This window comes from Talpa occidentalis, unplaced genomic scaffold, assembly GCF_014898055.3.
Source record: "Talpa occidentalis isolate TD23 unplaced genomic scaffold, MPIMG_talOcc4v2.1 talOcc4.7, whole genome shotgun sequence".
Lineage (NCBI taxonomy): Eukaryota > Metazoa > Chordata > Mammalia > Eulipotyphla > Talpidae > Talpa > Talpa occidentalis.
In genome coordinates, this window is record NW_023605083.1 from 87,077,137 (window position 1) to 87,096,637 (window position 19,501).

A 19,501-nucleotide genomic window follows, 5' to 3' on the forward strand; every position below is an offset into this window, starting at 1 on the left:
GACTGACTGAAATACACTGCTGAGGGGAACAGTGGATGAGTCAGGAGAGGTCTGCTGTGCCATGTGGGTAGCTCGCTGGCCAGGGATCAAACTCATATTGCAGTGGCTGTGGAGAGCTTCATAGGTTGTGTCTTAATCCCTTGTACCACCAGGGAGGCCCTGGACCTGAGTGTTAGTAGATTAAAAACTTGAGCTGCTCCTGACACATTCTAACCCTCAAATAGTTGAAGAAATGACTCTCTTAGGTAACTTGACTCTGGGGCTTATATTTTGTTCAGAAACATCTCAAGTTCTCAACATCCCAATAAAGCTCCCTGTAGGAACTCCAACTTTTAGCTGTCCTCTGGGTAGCCCTCTTCACCTCATTTCCCTAAGGAAATCCCTGGAAAAGAGCAGAAGGGGCACCCCGGACCTGCTTCTTGTCCTTTCTATCTTTCCTAGGGAAGTATATCTGGCCTTGTACTGTGTGTGTCTCCAGCAGGTTGGATGAACCACCATTCATCAATTCTGAGTTACCAAACCTTCCACTTCATGAAATCTTGGTAAAAAGAATAAAAGATGCTTTGTATCCCCAAAAGATGTATAGTATGAAAGAAAACCTGGGCTCTGATGCCAGCTCTGTCACTTATTACTTGGGTAACTTGGGTAATTTGGGGCAATTCTTAACCTCTCTGAACTTCAGTTCGTACTCAGTAAAGTAAGAAAAGCAACAATACTCTGCCAATGGGATCATGGTGAGGGTGTCGTGAGGTGAGAGTGAAAGGACTTAATGAAGTGTATATAGATGGGATTGTTATGACCAAACCCAAATGTTTTTCTCCTTATGGGCCCAGATGAATCCAAACACTCTAACTTTTTTAGCATTTAAAGCAAACAATACCATATGCCTTCTAAGAGGTGATCCTGCCTGTTCATAGGGGGCTCCAGTCTTGCCACAAGAAGTACTTCTTGTAGATTCCCACAGTGGGCATGAGACCTGGAGCTGGAACCTCCGGTTCCCAGCTGGGCATGAAAGGCCTGGCCTCCAAGGCTATCCTCAGGACAACTGCAATATTTTTGACTGGAAAAAATATCTACAGGTGAAAGACAAACATAAGACACAAAAGACAAACAGTAAGTGTCCAAGGAGCAACCAAAAGTAACAGAACAAGCAGAGTTGAGAGTGTGCCATATAAAAGTAGAGTTAGGGCCTGGACCTGAGGGCTAGGGCACTTAGGGACACCACATTGGAGGAGACTAACATTCAACCATTCAGTCCATAGAACAATGGTGAGCAGAGCTAATAGCATAGCCTGCTATTGGAGATTGTGGGGGCGATCCAGAAGATATTTTAGAAGTATGGTGATAGAGATATTAGAGATGATAGTGATAATAATGAACATTTATTAAGCACTTTCTTTTTTTAAGATTTATTTATTTATGCATACAAGAACTGTAAGCCAGAGGTGCAGGAGGTGAGAGGATTCACCAGAGAGAGTGGGAAGCAGAACAGGCAGATCTACTGAAATATACTGCTGAGGGGAGCAGTGGACGAGGAGAGGTCTGCTGTGCCATGTGGGTCAGCTCCCTGGCTGGGGATTGAACTCCTGCTGCAGTGGCCGGCAGTAGCTTGATATTGCTGTCTTTAACCCCTGCACCACCAGGGAGGCCCATTATTAAGCACTTTCTACATACCAGACAAGCTAAAAAAGTTGTTAAACAACTTTTTCTTTATTTTCAAAATTAAACTTGTAACAAAGTGAAAGAAAACTAAGGTGCATAAAAAGTGTACATCTTGCCTCAGAAGTAACCATTATTTCAAGCTGAGTGCTTTACGCGCATGATCTCATTGAAACTTCAGAGAAATCTTATTGCAAAGGTTTATTCCCATTTCCAGGTGGAGAAAGAAAGACTAGAGAAATGTTAAATTTAATACCACCCAGGTTGTAAGCTCTGGGGTCAAACTCCAGTGCCGTCAAGGGCTCTCAGTGAGATGATGAATCCTGCTTGGCAGAAGGGCATTCACAGAGGCCGTGAGCTCTAGAGGGAGGTAAGAGCCTTGAATGCCAGCTAGGAGAATGAGGTCTGGGTGGCAGAGAAGGACTTGAGGTTTCTTCCATTTCTTCATGACAGCTCTGCATCAGTCAGTGTCCTGGCAGGGAACAGATGGCACATTTAGAATGGATCATTTGAAATGAGTTTAGGCACTATTTACAAAGCTGTGGGCAAAGTTCAAGGACAAGGGATAGAACTGTTACCATTTCTGGGCCTGAAGGGACAAGAGAAGAAAGCAGTTTTGGGAACTCAGAAAGGATAGATATGGGGAGAGGGCTGCCTGGCAGGAGCCATGATTTTCCATAAAGGGAAGTAACTGACCTACAGTAACCTGGCAGGGAAGGAGCTCCTGCCTCCCAGTCCCCTGCTGGTGTCTCCTCTAGCCAACCTCCACCTGAGGTTAAGGGAGCCCATTGACGTTCCGGTATAGGTCAACTTCTTAGGGCACAAACAGGGTCGAGGAAGGTGGGGAAAGTTTCTGGAACATGAGCTAGCTGGCATAACTGGATGGTTATGCCCACATTTAGTTACTTGCTGGAATGCTGCCCACTGAGTCCTCTGGCACTAATGAGAGCCTAGATCTCCAAATAGGGCAGGTGATAGGGTTACAGGGGTAACCTTTTTTCTTCTGGCTTTACTGTCCTGGCTTCCTTAGTTCAACTTGGAACCCCATAAGCCCACCCAATTTGGGTCCCTTGGAATTCTGTGGTTAGAGAGATGATGTGTTGGAGTTTTGGGACTGGAGAGCCAGCCAGAGTTTACTTTGGATAAGTCTCTTCGCCCACTCACTTTCTGAATCAAAGCTCAAATGGGGCAAGGTGGCACTTTCTTCAGTGGTAAAATGCCTGATTTGGACAAAAGTCCTTAAAATCTCAGCTCTGACTTTCAGAGTCTCTGATCATTTCTAATCTAGCGTGGCAATAGGAATGAGTTGTGTGTGTGTGCACGTGTGTGTATGTCTGTGCACACAAGTGAGCGTATTAGGCCACAATTTAGCTTCAGACACATTCCCTCTGCCTCAGTCCTGCCCACATTCCTTTCCATTTAGGGCAGAGAATTCAGCAGCTCACCTGACAGGCATCATTAAAGGGACCCTGATGGGTTCTGCTGCCTCTGGTGAAATTCTTCCATCAGACCCTGGGTAAGATCACATGGCACTTCCTCAGCTCTGCTAGCTCCCCAAATCATTGATGATCTGTTTGTTCATGTAAATACAATTTCCCCTACCTTTATATTAGCCTCATCAAACATCATGCTCCACATTTTGCCTTATATATGCCACTTTACCCAGCCAGTTCTTTCTAATATTATGTTCTATTTTTTTTTTAAAGATTTATTTATTTCTCATACAAGAACAGGGGCACAGGCCAGAGGTGTGGGTGGTGAGAGGATCCACCAGAGACAGAGCGGGTAACAGAACAGGCAGATTGACTGAAATACACTGCTGAGGGGAGCAGCGGGTGAGTCAGGAGAGGTCTGCTGAGCCATGTGTGTTGCTCCCTGGCCAGCCGGGGGATTGAACTCATGCTGCAGAGGCTGCGGATGGCTTCATACATTGCATCTTAACCCATTGCACCACCAGGGAGGCCCTAATATTATGTTCTATCAGAGAAGTATTAGAATTGCACTTCAGAAATTCAGTAACAAAAATGTCCTTGTAATCCTACTACCCTAATGTAGCTAGCATTATTTTTTCGTAATCCCTTCCATTTTTTCTAGCGGGATAATTTTTTTATTTATAATTTTTAAAATATTTATTTTTATTTATTTATGCATACAAGAGTTGGGGTTTGGCCAGAAGTGTGGGGGGTGAGAGGATTTACCAGAGACAGAGTCGGGAGCAGAACAGGTAGATCTGCTGAAATACACTGCTGAGAGGAACAGTGGGTGAAACAGGAGAGGATCGAACTCATGCCACAGTGACTGGGGGTAGCTTGATAGCTGAGACTTTAACCTCTGCACCACCAGGGAAGCCAGCATGATGATTTACATAACTGTTTTCGCGACATATCTATCTGATTTTTTTTTACCCACATTGTGTCAAATGACCATGTTGTGTCTATATAATCTTCACAACTTTTTCAACCTCTTCAAAATAATTTGTTGTTTGTGGTTGGCTTTTGTCTTTTATTTGTTTGAAATATATTATTACTTAAAAAATTTCTGTTGAGGCCTCCCCAGTGGCACAGCGGGTTGAGCGAAGCGCTGTGGAGCTGTCTGCAGTGTGGGTTTGATTCCCAGCCTCTGCAGCATGGGTTTGATTCCCAGCCAGCCAGGGAGATTCCCACATGGTGCAGCAGACCTCTACTGTCGCACCCGCTGCTCCCCTCAGCAGTGTATTTCGGTTTGTCTGCTGCTCTGTTCTGTTCCCCACTCTGTCTCTGGTGAATCCTCTCACCTCCTGCACATCTGGCCTGTACCCCAGCTCTTGTATAAAAATAAATAAATCTTAAAAAAAAATTCCTGTTGAAAAAGTAGAGTCCATAATCTTACCATCCAGATAATTCAGAATTATATACATATTATCCAGACAATTATTTTTTTACATATATATATATTTTTTTAAAGATTTATTTATACATACAAGAACTGGGGTACAGGCCAGAGGTGTGGGAGGTGAGAGAATTCACCAGAGACAGAGTGGGGAACAGAACAGCAGACTGACTGAAATACACTGCTGAGGGGAGCAGTGGGCAAGTCAGGAGAGGTCTGCTGCTCCTCGTGGGTTAGCTTCCTGAACAGGGATCGAACTCATGTTGCAGTGGCTGCAGATAGCTTCATAGTTTGTGTCTTAACCCCTTGTGCCACCAGGGATGCCCTAATATATTTTTAAAAAGATTTATTTATTTATGCATACAAGCACTGGGATGTAGGCCAGAGGTGTAGGGGGTGAGAGATGGAGTGGGGAGAAGAACAGGCAGATGTACTGAAATACACTGGTGAGGGGAGCAGTGGGCAAGGCAGGAGAGGTCTGTTTTGCCATGTGGGTTATTTCCCTGGCCAAGGATGGAATTCATGCTGCAGTAGCTGGCGATTGCTTGATAGTACTGTGTCCCTTTTTTTTTGTTTTTAAAGATTTATATTATTTATTTATATATACAAGAGCTGGGGAACAGGCCAGAGGTGTGGGGGGGGTGAGAGGTTCACCAGAGACAGAGTGGGGAGCAGAACAGGTGGATCTACTGAAAGACACTGCTGAGGGGAGCAGCGGGTGAGACAGGAGAGGTCTGTTGTGCCATGTGAGTCACCTCCCTGGCCAGGGATCCAACTCGTGCTGCAGTGGCTTCGGATAGCTTCAGAGTGCTGAGACTTAGCCCCTTGCACCACCAGGGAGGCCCCAGGCAATTCTTAAAAATAATTTTAACAATAGGATTCTGATTCTTAAACAAACTAAAACCTCCTCATCCTCCATTCTCAACTTCTCTGCCCAAATTTTCCTGCTATTAATAAATTCTATGTGAACACACACACAGTTTATTTATTTTTCAAACACTCATAGGATCATACAGCACCACACTCTGAATTATTTGTTTTTCACTTGTATCTTGGAGATCTCCTGAAGTTCATTACATATTTTCACTTCCTAGTCAATGCCTATGTATTAGAAAGCAAATATTGGGGTCTCTCTAGTGGCCTAGGGGTTAAATCTCAGCGCTAACACTGTTACGGCCTCATGAACTACATGAGGCCCTGTAGTCTGCTCCCCACACTGTTTTGGGTGAATCCCCTCACCCCTGCTTCATCCCTGGGCCTCTGGCCTATACCCCAGTTCTTCTATGCCAAAAAAAAAAAAAAGAAAAAGAAAAGAAAACAAATATTTTATTTTTTTCATTAATCATTGTAGAAAAATTAGCAATTCTAGATGAGCAAAGATAATGAAAACAAAATTCCCTATTTATATGTTCTAGTCATTACAACTCCTAACTTCCGGTGTTTAAAAATACATATTTTCTTTGTATATATAAACATTATATAACACATAGTCTTAATGTCTTCTTTGTAGTCTACTTTTTAAAAAAATATTTATTTTTATTTGTTTATGCATACAAGACCTGGGGGTGTAGGCCAGAGGTGTGTGGGGGTGTGTGAGATTCATCAGAGACAGAGTGGGGAGCAGAACAGGCAGATCTACTGAAATCCACTGCTGCCGGGAGCAGCAGGCGAGACAGAGGAGGTCTGTTGTACCATGTAGGTCACCTCTCTGGCTGGGGATCGAACTCAGCTGCAGTGGCTGGCAATACCTTTAAACCCTGTGCCACCAGGGAGGCCCTGTAGTCTACTTTTTAACTCAACAATAGAGCATGAACATCTTTCTCCTGCTGCAGATATTGTTCCACTACACCCATAAACTGCAGTGTATGTTATCTGTTCATTTTCTTATTGCTTGATAATTAGGTTATTTTTACTTTTTAATGTTATAAATAGTGATGTGATGAACAACTTGCTAGCTAATCACTGGAAAAGTGACTTTTACTGTATTTTATCTTAGCACTGGTATTATGTTAATTTAGAAAAATAGAACATATGGATAAGAAAAATAATAAAGGGCCTCCCCGGTGGCACAGCGGTTGAGCGCTGGGTTGCGAAGCTGCCGGCGACCTCTGCAGCGCCGGTTCGATCCCCAGCTGCTCCCCGGCCACCGGAGGAGGGTCCCACATGGCGCGCAGACCTCTCCTGCAGCCCGCTGCTCCCCTCAGCAGTGTACTTCGGTCCTTCTGCCTGCTCTGCTCCCCACTCTGGCTCTGGTGAATTCTCTCACCCTCCCACGCTTCTGACTGTACCCAGTGCATGTATAAACAAAAAAACGAACAAACAAACAGACAAATAAATAAATAAAACATGCCTCTATTAAAAAATAAAATAAAATAAAAAATAAAAATAAAAGAAAAATAATAAAGTAAAAATCACTGTAACTTCATTTATCTGGAGATAATTCACTTTTTTAATAGTTTCCATAGTTCTTCTAGATTTTCTATAAATAAATTAATATACTAGTTCTATTTGGTCACATTTTTTTCATTTTAAATATCTCTTGATTTTTTTTTTTATGTCAACATATGTCTTTCTTAGTCAGTAGCTGTACAATATCTCATCATATGGATATACTTCTTTAACTAGTCTAGTGGACTTTTGTGTTGTTTTCAGTTTTTCTCTGCTGTAAAAAATGCTGTGGTGAACATTTTTCTACAGAGACCTGTTTTTTTCACGTGGGAGATAATTAGAAAATTATCTCCTTAGGATGACTTTCAAAAAAAGTAGTTATTGAGGCCTCCCTGGTGGCCTAGGGGTTAAGTCTCAGGGCTATCCCCTCTATAGCAAGAGTTTGATCCTGGCCAGGGAGCTAACCCACATGGCACAGCAGACCTCTCCTGTCTTACCCACTGCTCCCCTCAGCAGTGTATTTCAGTAGATTTGCCTGTTCTATTCCCTACTCTGTCTCTGGTGAATCCTTTCACCACTGCACCTCTGGTCCATGCCTCAGTTCTACACACGCAAAGAGAAGTCGAAAGACTTGAATGTTTGATCAGACTGTTAATCTCCAGGCTCAATTGTACTCCAACTGAGTCATGATTAGGAGTGCCTACTACTTGCCTCCATACAAACCCTGGGGGGATAATTAAAAACAACAACCCATTCTTTCAAATTTGACAAGTAAAAAGCTGGGATGATATTTAAATTTTCATGTACTTAATTTCTAGTAGGTTGGAATTTTTTGAAATGTGTCTACTGTCCATTTCTCTATTGGAGTTTCCATCATTACTTATTATTTTATAATAAAATATTCAAGATTTTAATTTTTTATTGTAGTAAAACACACAGAGCATACTATTTGCTATCTTAACTCTTTTCAAGTGTATACTTGGTGCCATTTAATGACATTCACACTGTTGTGCAGCCATCATCACCATCCATTTTCAGAATTCTTTTCATCTCGGCAAACTGTATATCCATTAAACAGTAATTCCTCGTTCTGCCCCCTGCTCTCAGGTCCTGGAAATGACCATTTCACTTTCTTTTCTTTGAATCAGACTACTCTAGTTACCTCATATAAGTGGGAGCATAAAACATCATCCTTTTGTTTGACTTATTTGTCCTCAAAATTTATTTATGGTGTACATAGCATGTATTGGATTTCTTTCCTTTTTAAGGCTAGTAATATTCCACTGTATGTTATATCACATTTTGTTTATACATTTATCTGTACATGGATATTGGTTACTCCCACCTTTTGGATATTGTGAATAATATGGCTATAAACATGGAGGTACAAATACAGGCATACATTTTAAAAAACAGTTTGACATTTGCCTTTTAATTTGTTTATCATGTTTTTGTGATGTTCTAACATTAAACATATTTACTTTAGTTAAGTTTATTTAATCTCTTCTTTTATGGCTACTGCCATTGATATCAAGCTGAAAAAAAAAACCCACATAATATAATAACAGTACTTACCTACATATTTTTATAGTTTTATACACACACACACACATCCATACCTCCATACACACATGTTTATAATTTCCCTGAAATATATTTTCTGTGAAATAGAGAACTTGCTCCCCACCACAAATGATTAAATAATTGTCCCATCACCATTTCCCCCACTATTTTCACACACACATACACACACTCTCTCTCTCTGGGGATGTTTCCAGACTTTTTTAATAGTTTTGTTTCCTTGGTTTCTGTGTTAATTATGTTGTGGGAGCTTAAAGGATGCTCAAAGGCAACTGTGGGCCTTGTGCCAGACACCACACTTAAAGGTCAAAAGTTAACCACCTACCTCCTCTGTAGCTCCTTCACCATTTTCTTTTACAGAATGCCTCTGTGTTGGTTGCATTCTTCACTCCTGTTGCTGCCTGTCACTTTAATTGGGACATAGTGGAAAACTTAGGTGAGGATTTCTAGGATTTCCATAATCCCGATTTTGTTGAACCCTGGGGTGGGGTGTGCCTCTATGGCTATAATGGAAATGCCAGTAGCCTTTGGATTCCCCTACAAATTTTTCTAGTGCTCCTGAGCATGCGCCCAAGGGGAAGTTAAGCCCCAGAATTTCCACACTGGTGGTTGGGTTTTCTTCTCTCTGCTTAAGGATACGGGTTGTCTTGGTATGGAAGCAGGTCAACTGGGCGAGCACTGTGCAATGTGCAGACACTCTATATTTACAGAAACCTCTAAAGCTAGCTTTGTTCAAATCGGCCTTGAGATGCATCCTCCCACGATGCTGTTGGGTCGGGTTAGTCTCTGCTACCCCAGGAATGAACAGATCCTGGAATGGAAGTAGATTGGAGGTGTGGTCCTAGGTTTGGACAGCGTGCTGGGCCGATGCCATACTTTTTGAATTACTGCCACTTGAAAATATTCTAATAATCTGTAGGGCACATCTCTCAGTGTGTGTGTGTTTAATTTTAGCATGTAGTGTAATTTAATTTTTTATGCACCAGTGGGTGGGCAGGAAGAGCCCGTGCGTACCGTAGGGGAGTAAGGCACAGATGGATTCCGTGAACAGCGTCCAGTCACTCAGATTTCCTCCTCAGTAGAACTTGGAGAGCCTGACTCTGCTCCATGCTCCAAAGAAACCGGATTTGTGCGGCGTTGGAGAAGCGGGGCGAAGGAGCAGGCAGCCCGGGGACCTCGGCTCTGCGGCGGAGCTGCGGGGTGACCGAGCCCGGGCGGCTCCAGGGGCGGGGCCGGCGGCCGCCCTGGCATGGGGGAGGGGGGGCGACCAGCGCCGCAGGGTCCGCGCGGCCGGGGCTCGGGCGGGAGTCGCCTCGCGCCCGCGCGCCCGCAGGGCTCGGCGCCGCACCCCGCGACCGCGAGCGCCCTGGGCACTGCCCTGCGGCAGCGGAGCCTCCTCCCGGGGCTGCGCTCGGGGAGCGGGCGGCTGGCCGGGCGAGGCATGGCGGGGCGCCGGGCGCCGGGGGAGAAGCGCTGGCAGCTGGTGCGCTGGTGAGTGGGCACCGGGGGGCCGCCGGGCCTGGTGCGGGCGCTCACCGCCAGCCCTGCGCCCCAAAGCCGGGCCGGGCGCGGGAAGGAGTGTGGGCGCCTTTCCAAAGTTTGTTCTTGAGCTGAGGTTGAGGGGCCGGTTTTACGGAGAGGCGCTGGCTGCCTGGTCACAGCCGTCCCGCGTCCCGGCCGGCCGCCGCTCTTGGTGGCTCTCCAGAGATCGGCGCCGGGGCCCGGGATCCTGTCCCTGACGTCAGGCTCTGGAGGCACCTCTGTAGTCCCTCCACAGGCTCGCGGCGGGGTTTCCCCCTCTTGCCTGTCCCCTCATTTCAGCTTTCCTATTTGTGCAATGCGCTTTCCCAAACTATCTCTATTCCTTCTGCTGTTGGGGGTCGGGCCATAGACTTGGGTCAAGAAGGCACAAACCACACTGCTCAACGCCCCTGTTCAAGGAGATGCCCCGTTCCTCCTCACCAAGACCCCTGGAGATGGGGGCTTGGGCATGGGGAACTAGGAGGTGAGGGGAGAGGTCTCCCTTAAGGTGGGTGGCTACACCTACCCCCACCCGTCCAGCCCGGGATGGGAAATCAGCCTTAGGGTGTCAGGTTACCCCACTGCAGGCTGAGAGGGTTTCTGTCGCATTGCTGCCCTGTCAACTGGATTGGGCCCCTGGAGCCCAAGTCCCCTTCCCCCACCCTAGTCCGAATGCTAAGGGGTGCTTCAGTGGGGGGGGGGGCTGCTTGGTGGGACTTAGAGTGTAGAGTAACAATATCACCCCCCACCCCCCAAGAATCAGAGTAGAATGTCTGACTGGAGCCTCTTCCCTTCCCACATTAACCCACCCACCGGCAGGGCTGGGGGGCATCTCCACAGTTGGACTGCAGTCATATCTCACTAGGTATCCTCTGTAGACTGAATAGAAATAATTATAGTAGTTATTGTCATTAGCAACATAACCTAGGCTTCCTGAGCATTTCTTACAGGCTCCAACCATAATAAGGATCCAGTCACTCACTCAGTTACTCTTCACAGTGATACTCAGAGGAAGGTATTAGTATCACCATTTTATAGATGAGGAAACTGGGGATCAGAGAGGGAAAGTAGTTAGTCAAGATCACTCAGCAAGCAAGTGGCAGAGTCAGGGTTTGAACCCAGGGGTTGCCCTGGGGCTTAATAGATTCTCTGTTCTGTTTATTTCCTGGCCACTCTCACCTGGGCTGGACACACATCCAAGTTCATATTGTTAGAAAATCTCAGCGGGTCAGAGCAGGAGAGGTCAATGCATTTCCAGACTGCTCAGTCCACCCCACCCTGGGAATATTCCAAGACTCAAAATCGAAATAATCCAAATAATTAAAATCAGGAAAAAAAAAAGGTAGAGTTAATCTGCTTGAAAAGGTGGTGGGGAACACCATCCCAGAACCCCAGGACCTTCCAGATCAATTTCCTCAGTTTAATTCCTTCCCTCTTTCTATGGAGGAGGAAGAATTTTAAAGGGGCAGAACTTGGATTCTTGCTCTGACTGTCCCTCTTGCTCTGACTGTCCCTCTGTCCCTCTGTCTGGCTGGATTGGATCTTGGATTGGATGTGATGATACATGAGTCATTGTTAGTGCCCTAATTAGGTTTTGAATCACCATCTCCCTCTAGATCAAGAGCCATTGCTCTGAGAAGGTCCTGAAGATGTGATTTGAATGGTCAGGCAGCCTGTCAGGGAAATCTCTAGAAGGCAAGACACCCTTTGAATCCCATGACATACTTCCAACATAGTCAACTTTAGCCACTACTTACAGGATTTCAGTTTGTTCAACTCAAACAGCCTTAAGAGAAAGAGGGACTTTGTTGCCTCACAGAACCAAAATCCAGGAACTATCCATGTTTCAGTCACAACTGGATTCAAGTATTCAAATAATATCACCAAATAACACCCCATTTGTCCCTCTGCTTTCCTCTGGTCCACTTTTTTTTGAAAAAAGATTTATTTTATTTATTTATGCATATAAGAATTGGGGTGCAGACCAGATGTAAGGGGTGAGAGGATTCACCAGAGACAGAGTGGGAAGCAGAACAGGCAGATCTACTGAGATACACTGCTGAAGGGAGCAGTGCAGGGGGCAGGAGAGGTCTGCTCTGCCATGTGGGTCAGTTCCCTGGCTGGGGATTGAACTCATGCTGTAGTGGCTGCCGATAGCTTCATAGTGCTCACACTTAATCCCTTGCACCAACAGGGAGGCCTAGGATGTAATGATTTGATCACTGTTGCTATTGTGATTTTTATGGCAGACTAGCTCAGTTGAACAGAGTGCTGCATGAAGATGTTGTAGGGATTTCAGAGTAGATGAGACAAAGTCTTTGTACTCTAGCCAGGAGACAGACTGGAACATAAATAACTCATGCACAGTGGGGCAGGGAGCAATGTTGTGAACAAGGTTAAGCAAAGCAGACCCAGAACCTTGGAGCTGACCTGGATCGTGGCTGGGGGGTTGGGTACAGATTCTTTATTTAAGATTTATTTTAGTTATTTATGCATACAAGAACTGGGTGTGGGCCAGAGGTGTGGGGGGTGAGAAGATTCACCAGAGACAGAGTGGGGAGCAGTACAGGCAGATCTACTGAAATACACTACTGAGGGGAGCAGCAGGTGAAACAAGAGAAGTCTCCTGTGCCATGTGGGTCAGCTCCCTGGCCGGGGATTGAACCCATGCTGCAGTGGCTGGCAATAGCTTGATAGTGCTGAGGCTTTATTTATTTATTTTTAAAGATTTATTTATTTATTTATACAAGCACTGGGTACAGTCAGAAGCATGGGAGGGTGAGAGAATTCACCAGAGCCTGAGCGGGGAGCAGAACAGGCAGACTGATGAAATACACTGCTGAGGGGAGCAGCGGGCGCAGCAGGAGAGGTATGTGTGTTATGTGGGACGCCAGAATGCCTGGGATCAAAAGGGCACTGCAGAGGCTGCGGGCAGCTTCGCAGCCCAGAGCTCAACCACCGCTCGTCAAGGGTCAAGGCCACCAGGGAGGCTGAGTGCTGAGACTTTAACCCCTGCGCCACCAGGGAGGCCCATGGGTACAGATTCTTAGACACTGTGGTTTGACTGTTGGGACAGGGTGGCAGGTTTGGGTGGAGATGGAGAGAGTGTAGTTCAGCTCAGAGCACAGACTGAGCAAAGGCTCCAAGGTCAGAAAAGGCAGGGCAATTTTGGAGAAGAACAAACAGATCAGGAATGCTGGGTCTGAACACATGGATGGCGAGGGCGTGGCCATATGTAATGGTGGGAAACCTGCAAGGGAACAGAATGGGGAAGAATTAGACATCTAAAGTGAGCAGTTTGTATAATATTTGATATGCAGTGGGAAAACACTAACATTTTTGGGTCGGGGAGGAGTTGACAAGATCTATGTTGGGAAGTAGGGGCTGATGTTGAGGAAGGTGTGTGTGTAGGGACTGGTTAGGAGGAAATCGGGTGCCAGCACTTGAATGTACTAGGAAGGCCACTCTCTCCTGCTTCCTGTCTGTGTGCCCTAGGGCAGGTTCACTGCCGTTTTCCTCCTCTCTAAAATGTGATCAACCAGTTGCAAGGGGTTTGAAGTGGCTTTGTCTGTCATCAGTGAGTTATGTAAGACTGATAAGAAGTGAAGGCTGATGAGAATGGGGGGAGGACAGGCAAAATGATGACCATGCAGTAAGACCTCTCCTTAAATGATCTCATTTAATCCTTGCAACAGTCCTTCAAGGTGGCTGTTATTATAGAGGAGTGATCTGTAAATCCCTCACCTATAACTGGCACGTCGAATCCAGGTCAAGGTGCTGGCAGAGTGGAGGACAGTCCTTTCTACCTGCCTCTGGGAGATGAGGGTGAAGGGAGATGGGGGCTTGCAGCTGAGGCTGTTTTTACATTCTGCACAGACGCAGGGGTGAGTATTTGGGTGAGGAGAGGATAGGGTGGGGATGGTTCCTCAGTGCACCTATTCCTCCTTCGATTTGGGGGCCTATGCATGCCTGGTGGGCGTAAGGACACCCTATTGTGGGCTATCATCCTGGGGCTAAGGGGACATCACTATCAGGCCATGGCTCTGCCAGCATCTTTGGGCAAGCCCTGTGCCTGCTCTGTGCCTCACGTCTTCATCTGTAGAATAAAGCTTCAGACTAGATAAGGAACTTTTTGGCATTGTTTTTCATCCTTAAGACCTAAGACTTCATGATAAGTAGAGTTCCTAAATAAAAATAAGAAGATTTACTTTTTGAAAACAGTAAATTCATATCAAATCAAAACAGCACTACAGCAGCTACAATGCTTCCCAGTCACTCAGTTCCTCTCCTTGCAGGCAACTGGTCTTAGCACTTTCTCCCACAGAGATGGCAAGAGTGAGGGAGAGTGTCGCTGCAGGAGTGACTAAGTTCCCCCAAGCTGAGGAGGTAATTTGAGTCCAAAGAATGAGGCAGGCAAGTTGATTAATTGTACTTAAGGTTTATTAAGGGCAACTTAGTTACACGCAGGGGTCCCCATGCTGAGGCTGGTGGATGGGGCTTCTGGTTGAGGCAAGAGCCACACCTACCACTCCAACAGGGGTTTTCTTAGCCCTTGATTAGTACATGTGACCTTTCTTGTGTAAGTCTGGGGGCACATAGCACGTGTGTCTCTGTTCTACTGAGATTAGTAGAGTTGTGTATAGATCGTTATACTTAAAATGAACGAAATAACGGAGAAATCGGCTGTCTTCCTAAGATGCTGTTGATCCAAGATGGAGTGACTTTGGTTTTCCCATGACTTGTCATTCAGGGCTGAGTCCTGAGGAGCCCAGGTACAGGGAAAGGCATGGAAACTTGTCATCAGAATAGGATGGACTTCATCAGGTTACGCTCCCTGGTGGAGCCAAGTTTTGAGTCAGGTTTTGTAAGAAGGGAGTGACCCTGGGGGCAGGAAACACATCACAGAGGATGTAGTGCCCCAGATCAGCATCATGACCTTCCCTCCCAAAGCTGCAGTGCAGCTTTGTTGTGCCGTGTGAATGACACTGCAGTCAGCTATCAGCACCAATTAGGAACTCGGGAAAAGCTTTGCTGTCAGTCTCCCCCTCATCATGTCCAATCCCTCGCCAGGTCTACCCAATGCTACCTCCTTAGCTCTTTGAGAGTCTTCCCATTTCTCTCCATCCCGGCACCATCTTCCTAGACTAACCACCTCTGTCCCACCTGGACCCCTCAAAGAGCCTCTTTTCTGACTGCCCTGCCAGTTCCTACCCAGCAGCGAGGTGACCGTCCCGAAATGCCCATCAAGCCACGCTTGGGAGAGTGAAGTTATGGGGGACAGTGCTCTGGTTGGAAGGCTACAGGAGCACGCTGCTCTGCTTCCAGCAACCCTGCCTTCCTGGAAATTTCCTCCCCTAGCAGATAGTCTGTGTTCCCTCCCTCCCTGCCCTGCAACATCAGAGCAGCTGCACATTTTTATCATACAACTTCATGCAGTTTGTAATTTCATACAGAAGCATACATTAAACATTTGGAAGAGATAATACCTCTCTGTATGAAAAGATACATTGTTAAAGAGTCACTCTCCCATGCCCCTATTCACCCAGTTCCTCCTTCCCCTCACCTAGGTAACTTCTTTTATTAGCTTTTGTATCTCCAGGGTTTCTATAGTAAAGATAAGCAAAAATGAATTCATATTGTATTCCCTCCACCACCCCTTAACATAAATTACTCATACTGCTCTTTTTACACTTGTTTTTTTCTCTTAACAGCGTGTCTTAGAGATCTCTGCATGATCGCACACAGGGAACCCTCATTTACAGCATTTTTCAAATGGTTGCACACTGTTTTACTATATGGATGCACCATAATTTAGCTAACCAGTTCCCTATTGATGGGTATTTGGGTTGTTCCCAGTCTTTTGCTATTTTAAACAGTGTCATTGATAACCTTGTCCATATGCTAGGATCTGTAGATAAACTCTCTGAAAGGGGATGGCTGGGCTACAGGGAACTGCTTTTGTAATTTAGACAGACATCAGTTTGTCTGCAGAGGGGATTGTGCCAGTTGACACTCCCACTGGTAATGTATGAGGGGGCCTGTTGAGAACGCAGCCTACGTGCATGCATGAGATTATGTGCTGGTTTCTCTTACCACAAGACTGTAAACTCTAGAAGGGTAGGGGTTATTTCTCTCATTTGCTCATCATCATAGGTACTCAATGAATACTGAATTAATGAATGGACTTATGGTTCTAACCAGAAGAGTGGCCAGAATGGGAGGGGTCCTTTGTGTTCACCAGGGAAGCCCAGTTTCTCTGATCATTTACTTCAGGGTTACTGTCTATTTGGAGGGTGACTGGGATCCTGTGAGGGACCTTTAGGAAACCTTCATCCTAACATCTGACCCATGACCCCACTCCAGAGCAGTCCTTCTTGGGCTGTGAAGTCAAGAAGTCCAGTATTCAGTCCCATAGAGACTTGGAGAATGGCCCCTCATCTGATGTTTGAATCCCCTTCCTACTCTCTGCTTACATATTTCCAATGACAGAGAACACACCCCTTCCACATGACCCCTTCCAGCTTCAGACAAGTAATTTTTATTTATTTATTTTCTAAAGATTTATTTATTTATGCATATAAGAGCTGGGGTATAGGCCAAAGATGCAGAGGGTGACAGGATTCACTAGAGATAGAGTGGGGAACAGAACAGGCAGACTGACTGAAATACACTGCTGAGGGGAGCTGAGGGCAAGACAGGAGAGGTTTGCTGCGCCATGTGGGTTTCTCTCTGGCAGGCTGGGGATCGAACTCATGCTGCAGAGGCTATGGATTGCTTCATAGTGCGGTGCTTAACCCCTTGTGCCACCAGGGAGGCCTCCAGACAAGTAATTTTTAGAAAGCTTTCCATCTATTGAGTTGAAACCTGCTCTCTATAGCTGCATCCCCTTCAGGGAATTTAACTGTGACTCGCTGGAAACAGGGTTTTCTGGCAGATGAGCAGGGAGGCTCCTTGGCGACAGGTACCCTTCATCTATCTTTTCTTTTTTTTTTTTTTAAGATTTATTTATTTATTTATACAAGCACTGGGTTGTCAGAAGTGTGGGACGGTGAGAGAATTCACCAGAGCCAGAGCAGAGAGCAGAGAGCAGAGCAGGCAGATTGATGAAGTACACTGCTGAGGGGAGCAGTGGGCAGCAGGAGAGGTCTGCGCACCATGTGGGACTCTTGCCTAGCAGCCGGGGATTGAACCGGCACTGCAGAGGCTGCGGGCAGCTTCACAACCTAGCGCTCAACCGCTGCGCCACCGGGGAGGCCCCATCTATCTTTTTTATGCAGGCTAACTCCCCAAAGAGCTCTGCAGACCCACCCCCTCATCCTCTCCTGTCCTGCCCACAGGTACGTGCAGGAAGGAAGGTTCCGAATCGAGGAGAGGACGCTGACAGCCTTCCAGTGGCTCTACAGCCCACAGCAGCACCGCATCCTCAGCCGTGCTGACCTTGAGTCTCCCTCCAGGTAAGGGACCCACTGCCCTTACTGTCGGTCATTCTTCTGAGGCCCAGGTGCCCTCTGAACAAACTCCCCACCCCCACAGTGGTACTTACGCGGCTGGTTCCACACTATTCCATAAACTCACAGGGAGTACCATTGCCTTGTTCATGGAGAGGTTCCTGGAAAGTTTGTTGGCCTGGGTGCTTCTCCAGCCTAGGAGGTGCTGAGTGATTTGAGGTGACTTATTGTATCTACTCTTCTGTAAAATGAGTTTGATCATATATTCCCTGCCATTTTTCAAGAAGATCACAAATCTCAAGTGAAATGATGCCTGGAGATCTTTTTTTTTTTTTAAAAAAAGATTTATTTATGCATGCAAGAACTGGGGTACAGGCCAAAGGTGTGGGGGGTGTGAGAGGATTCACCAGAGACAGCGTGGGGAGCAGAACAGGTGGGTCAATCGAAATACACTGCTGAGGGGAGCAACAGGTGAGACAGGAGAGGTCTGCTGTGCCATGTGGGTAGCTCCCTGGCCGGGGATCGAACTCATGCTGCAGTGGCTGTGGATAGCTTCATAGTGCTGCGTCTCAGCCCTTTGGGCCACCAGGGAGGCCCTGCCTGAAGATTTTCTTTAAGAGGGATAGTGTCTGGCAAATTTGTTGAGCAGCTGAGCTTTGACCTGGATGGAGCCAGCCTTGCTTCTTTTCTCCTCCCCCATGCCAGAGATGCCTGCAGGGATCCTGGGGGGCTGGGAGACCAGGGCTTTTCCTGGCCCAATCCTCTTCCCAGTCTCGTACCCACTCTTCCTCTGCCCCGTGGACAGGTGTGGCCAGTGTTAGCAGCCGTGACAGAGTTATCCAGAGTTATCGTGGGTGACCCTGCTGCCACCACACCCTTCTCAAGGCTTCTGCTAGACCTGACCTTCTTTTCCACCATCCCATCAAAACCTCATTGCACCAACTTCTAAATTAGCAAGTCCCTTGCAGTCAAGAATGAACAGGTCTCCTCTCCCAGGGATGGCTGAGTGAAAGAGGATGATGGCAGTGGTCATTTGGAGGGTACACCATTACTGGCCAACAAGAGAATAGGAATGATGCTCTCACTCTGATTCCCAAAACTGGCTCCAGGAATAAAGTTCAGAAGTGATGAGAGATTCAGCCCCCAGATATGTACCAAGAATCCTATTTCGCTAAGGGCATCTTGTTTCACGGGCAGTTTCAGAAGGTTCAGGAAGCAGTGAGGCAGACAGGTACTCTGGAGCTAGGTCTGCTCAATGAGGAAGAATTAATCGGATGATGGTGTGGAAGTGCCAGGAACCCTGGGAGGGGAGACTCGGTCATGTGGGAACTCTTGGTATTCAGGGAATGGATGGTCAGACAAGTGCCCTGGACTCCAGAGGGAGGATTTCAAATAATGTAGAGAAATGAAAGGAACTCCCCTAGATCTGGAGGCAAGAGTGCCAGGAAGTGTGAAACAAAGAAATTTTAAGGATACAGTAGAGAATGCTTGCAGGAAGAGAGAGAGATCTTGGGAACACTAGTGAGCCAAGGGGGATCAGGACACAAAGGGCACATGGTCAGATTCAGTTTCAGCCCCAAGGCTGTAGTAATTACACCTGTTCAAGATTGCAGCAAGGGAAGAAGAGGAGGGATCATGTCGGTGGTTTGTTACTAGAAGACCTCCTATTTTTTTTGAGCCCAAGAACAAGAATGTACTTAGGATCACAGAGCAGGGCCCAGTCTGTGGAGGAGGGATGCAACCATAAGTGGGATGGTGCCATTTGAAATAACTTCAGCTTTCATACTTGGGGAGGCTACATCACAGGGGCTTGAAGATGAGGCTTCCACAGCATTGTGACTGTAGTAACTTTTGTGATAGAATATTAATAGTTATTTTTGAGTGCTTATTATGTATCATGTTGTAAATGTTTGGCAGAAATTAATCTTCATAAGCATGCTGTCTCCAATCTAGGCACTATTGGTTTCCATTTTTCAGATGGCAAAACTGAGACACACAGATTAAACAACAGCTAGAAAGTGGCAGTGTTTGCAATC

General features: G+C 46.3%; 1 protein-coding gene across 3 annotated transcripts in view; it reads left to right on the forward strand.

Moving 5' to 3' along the window:
* RAP1GAP2 (RAP1 GTPase activating protein 2) overlaps positions 1 to 19,501 on the forward strand; it is a 229,818-nt gene that overhangs the window by 18,517 nt on the left and 191,800 nt on the right. For all 3 annotated transcript variants that reach the window (XM_054688554.1, XM_054688559.1, XM_037491397.2), the window contains one exon: positions 17,355 to 17,471. In XM_054688554.1, the coding sequence (XP_054544529.1) occupies positions 17,355 to 17,471 (117 nt within the window). The remainder of the gene's footprint in view (positions 1 to 17,354; positions 17,472 to 19,501) is intronic.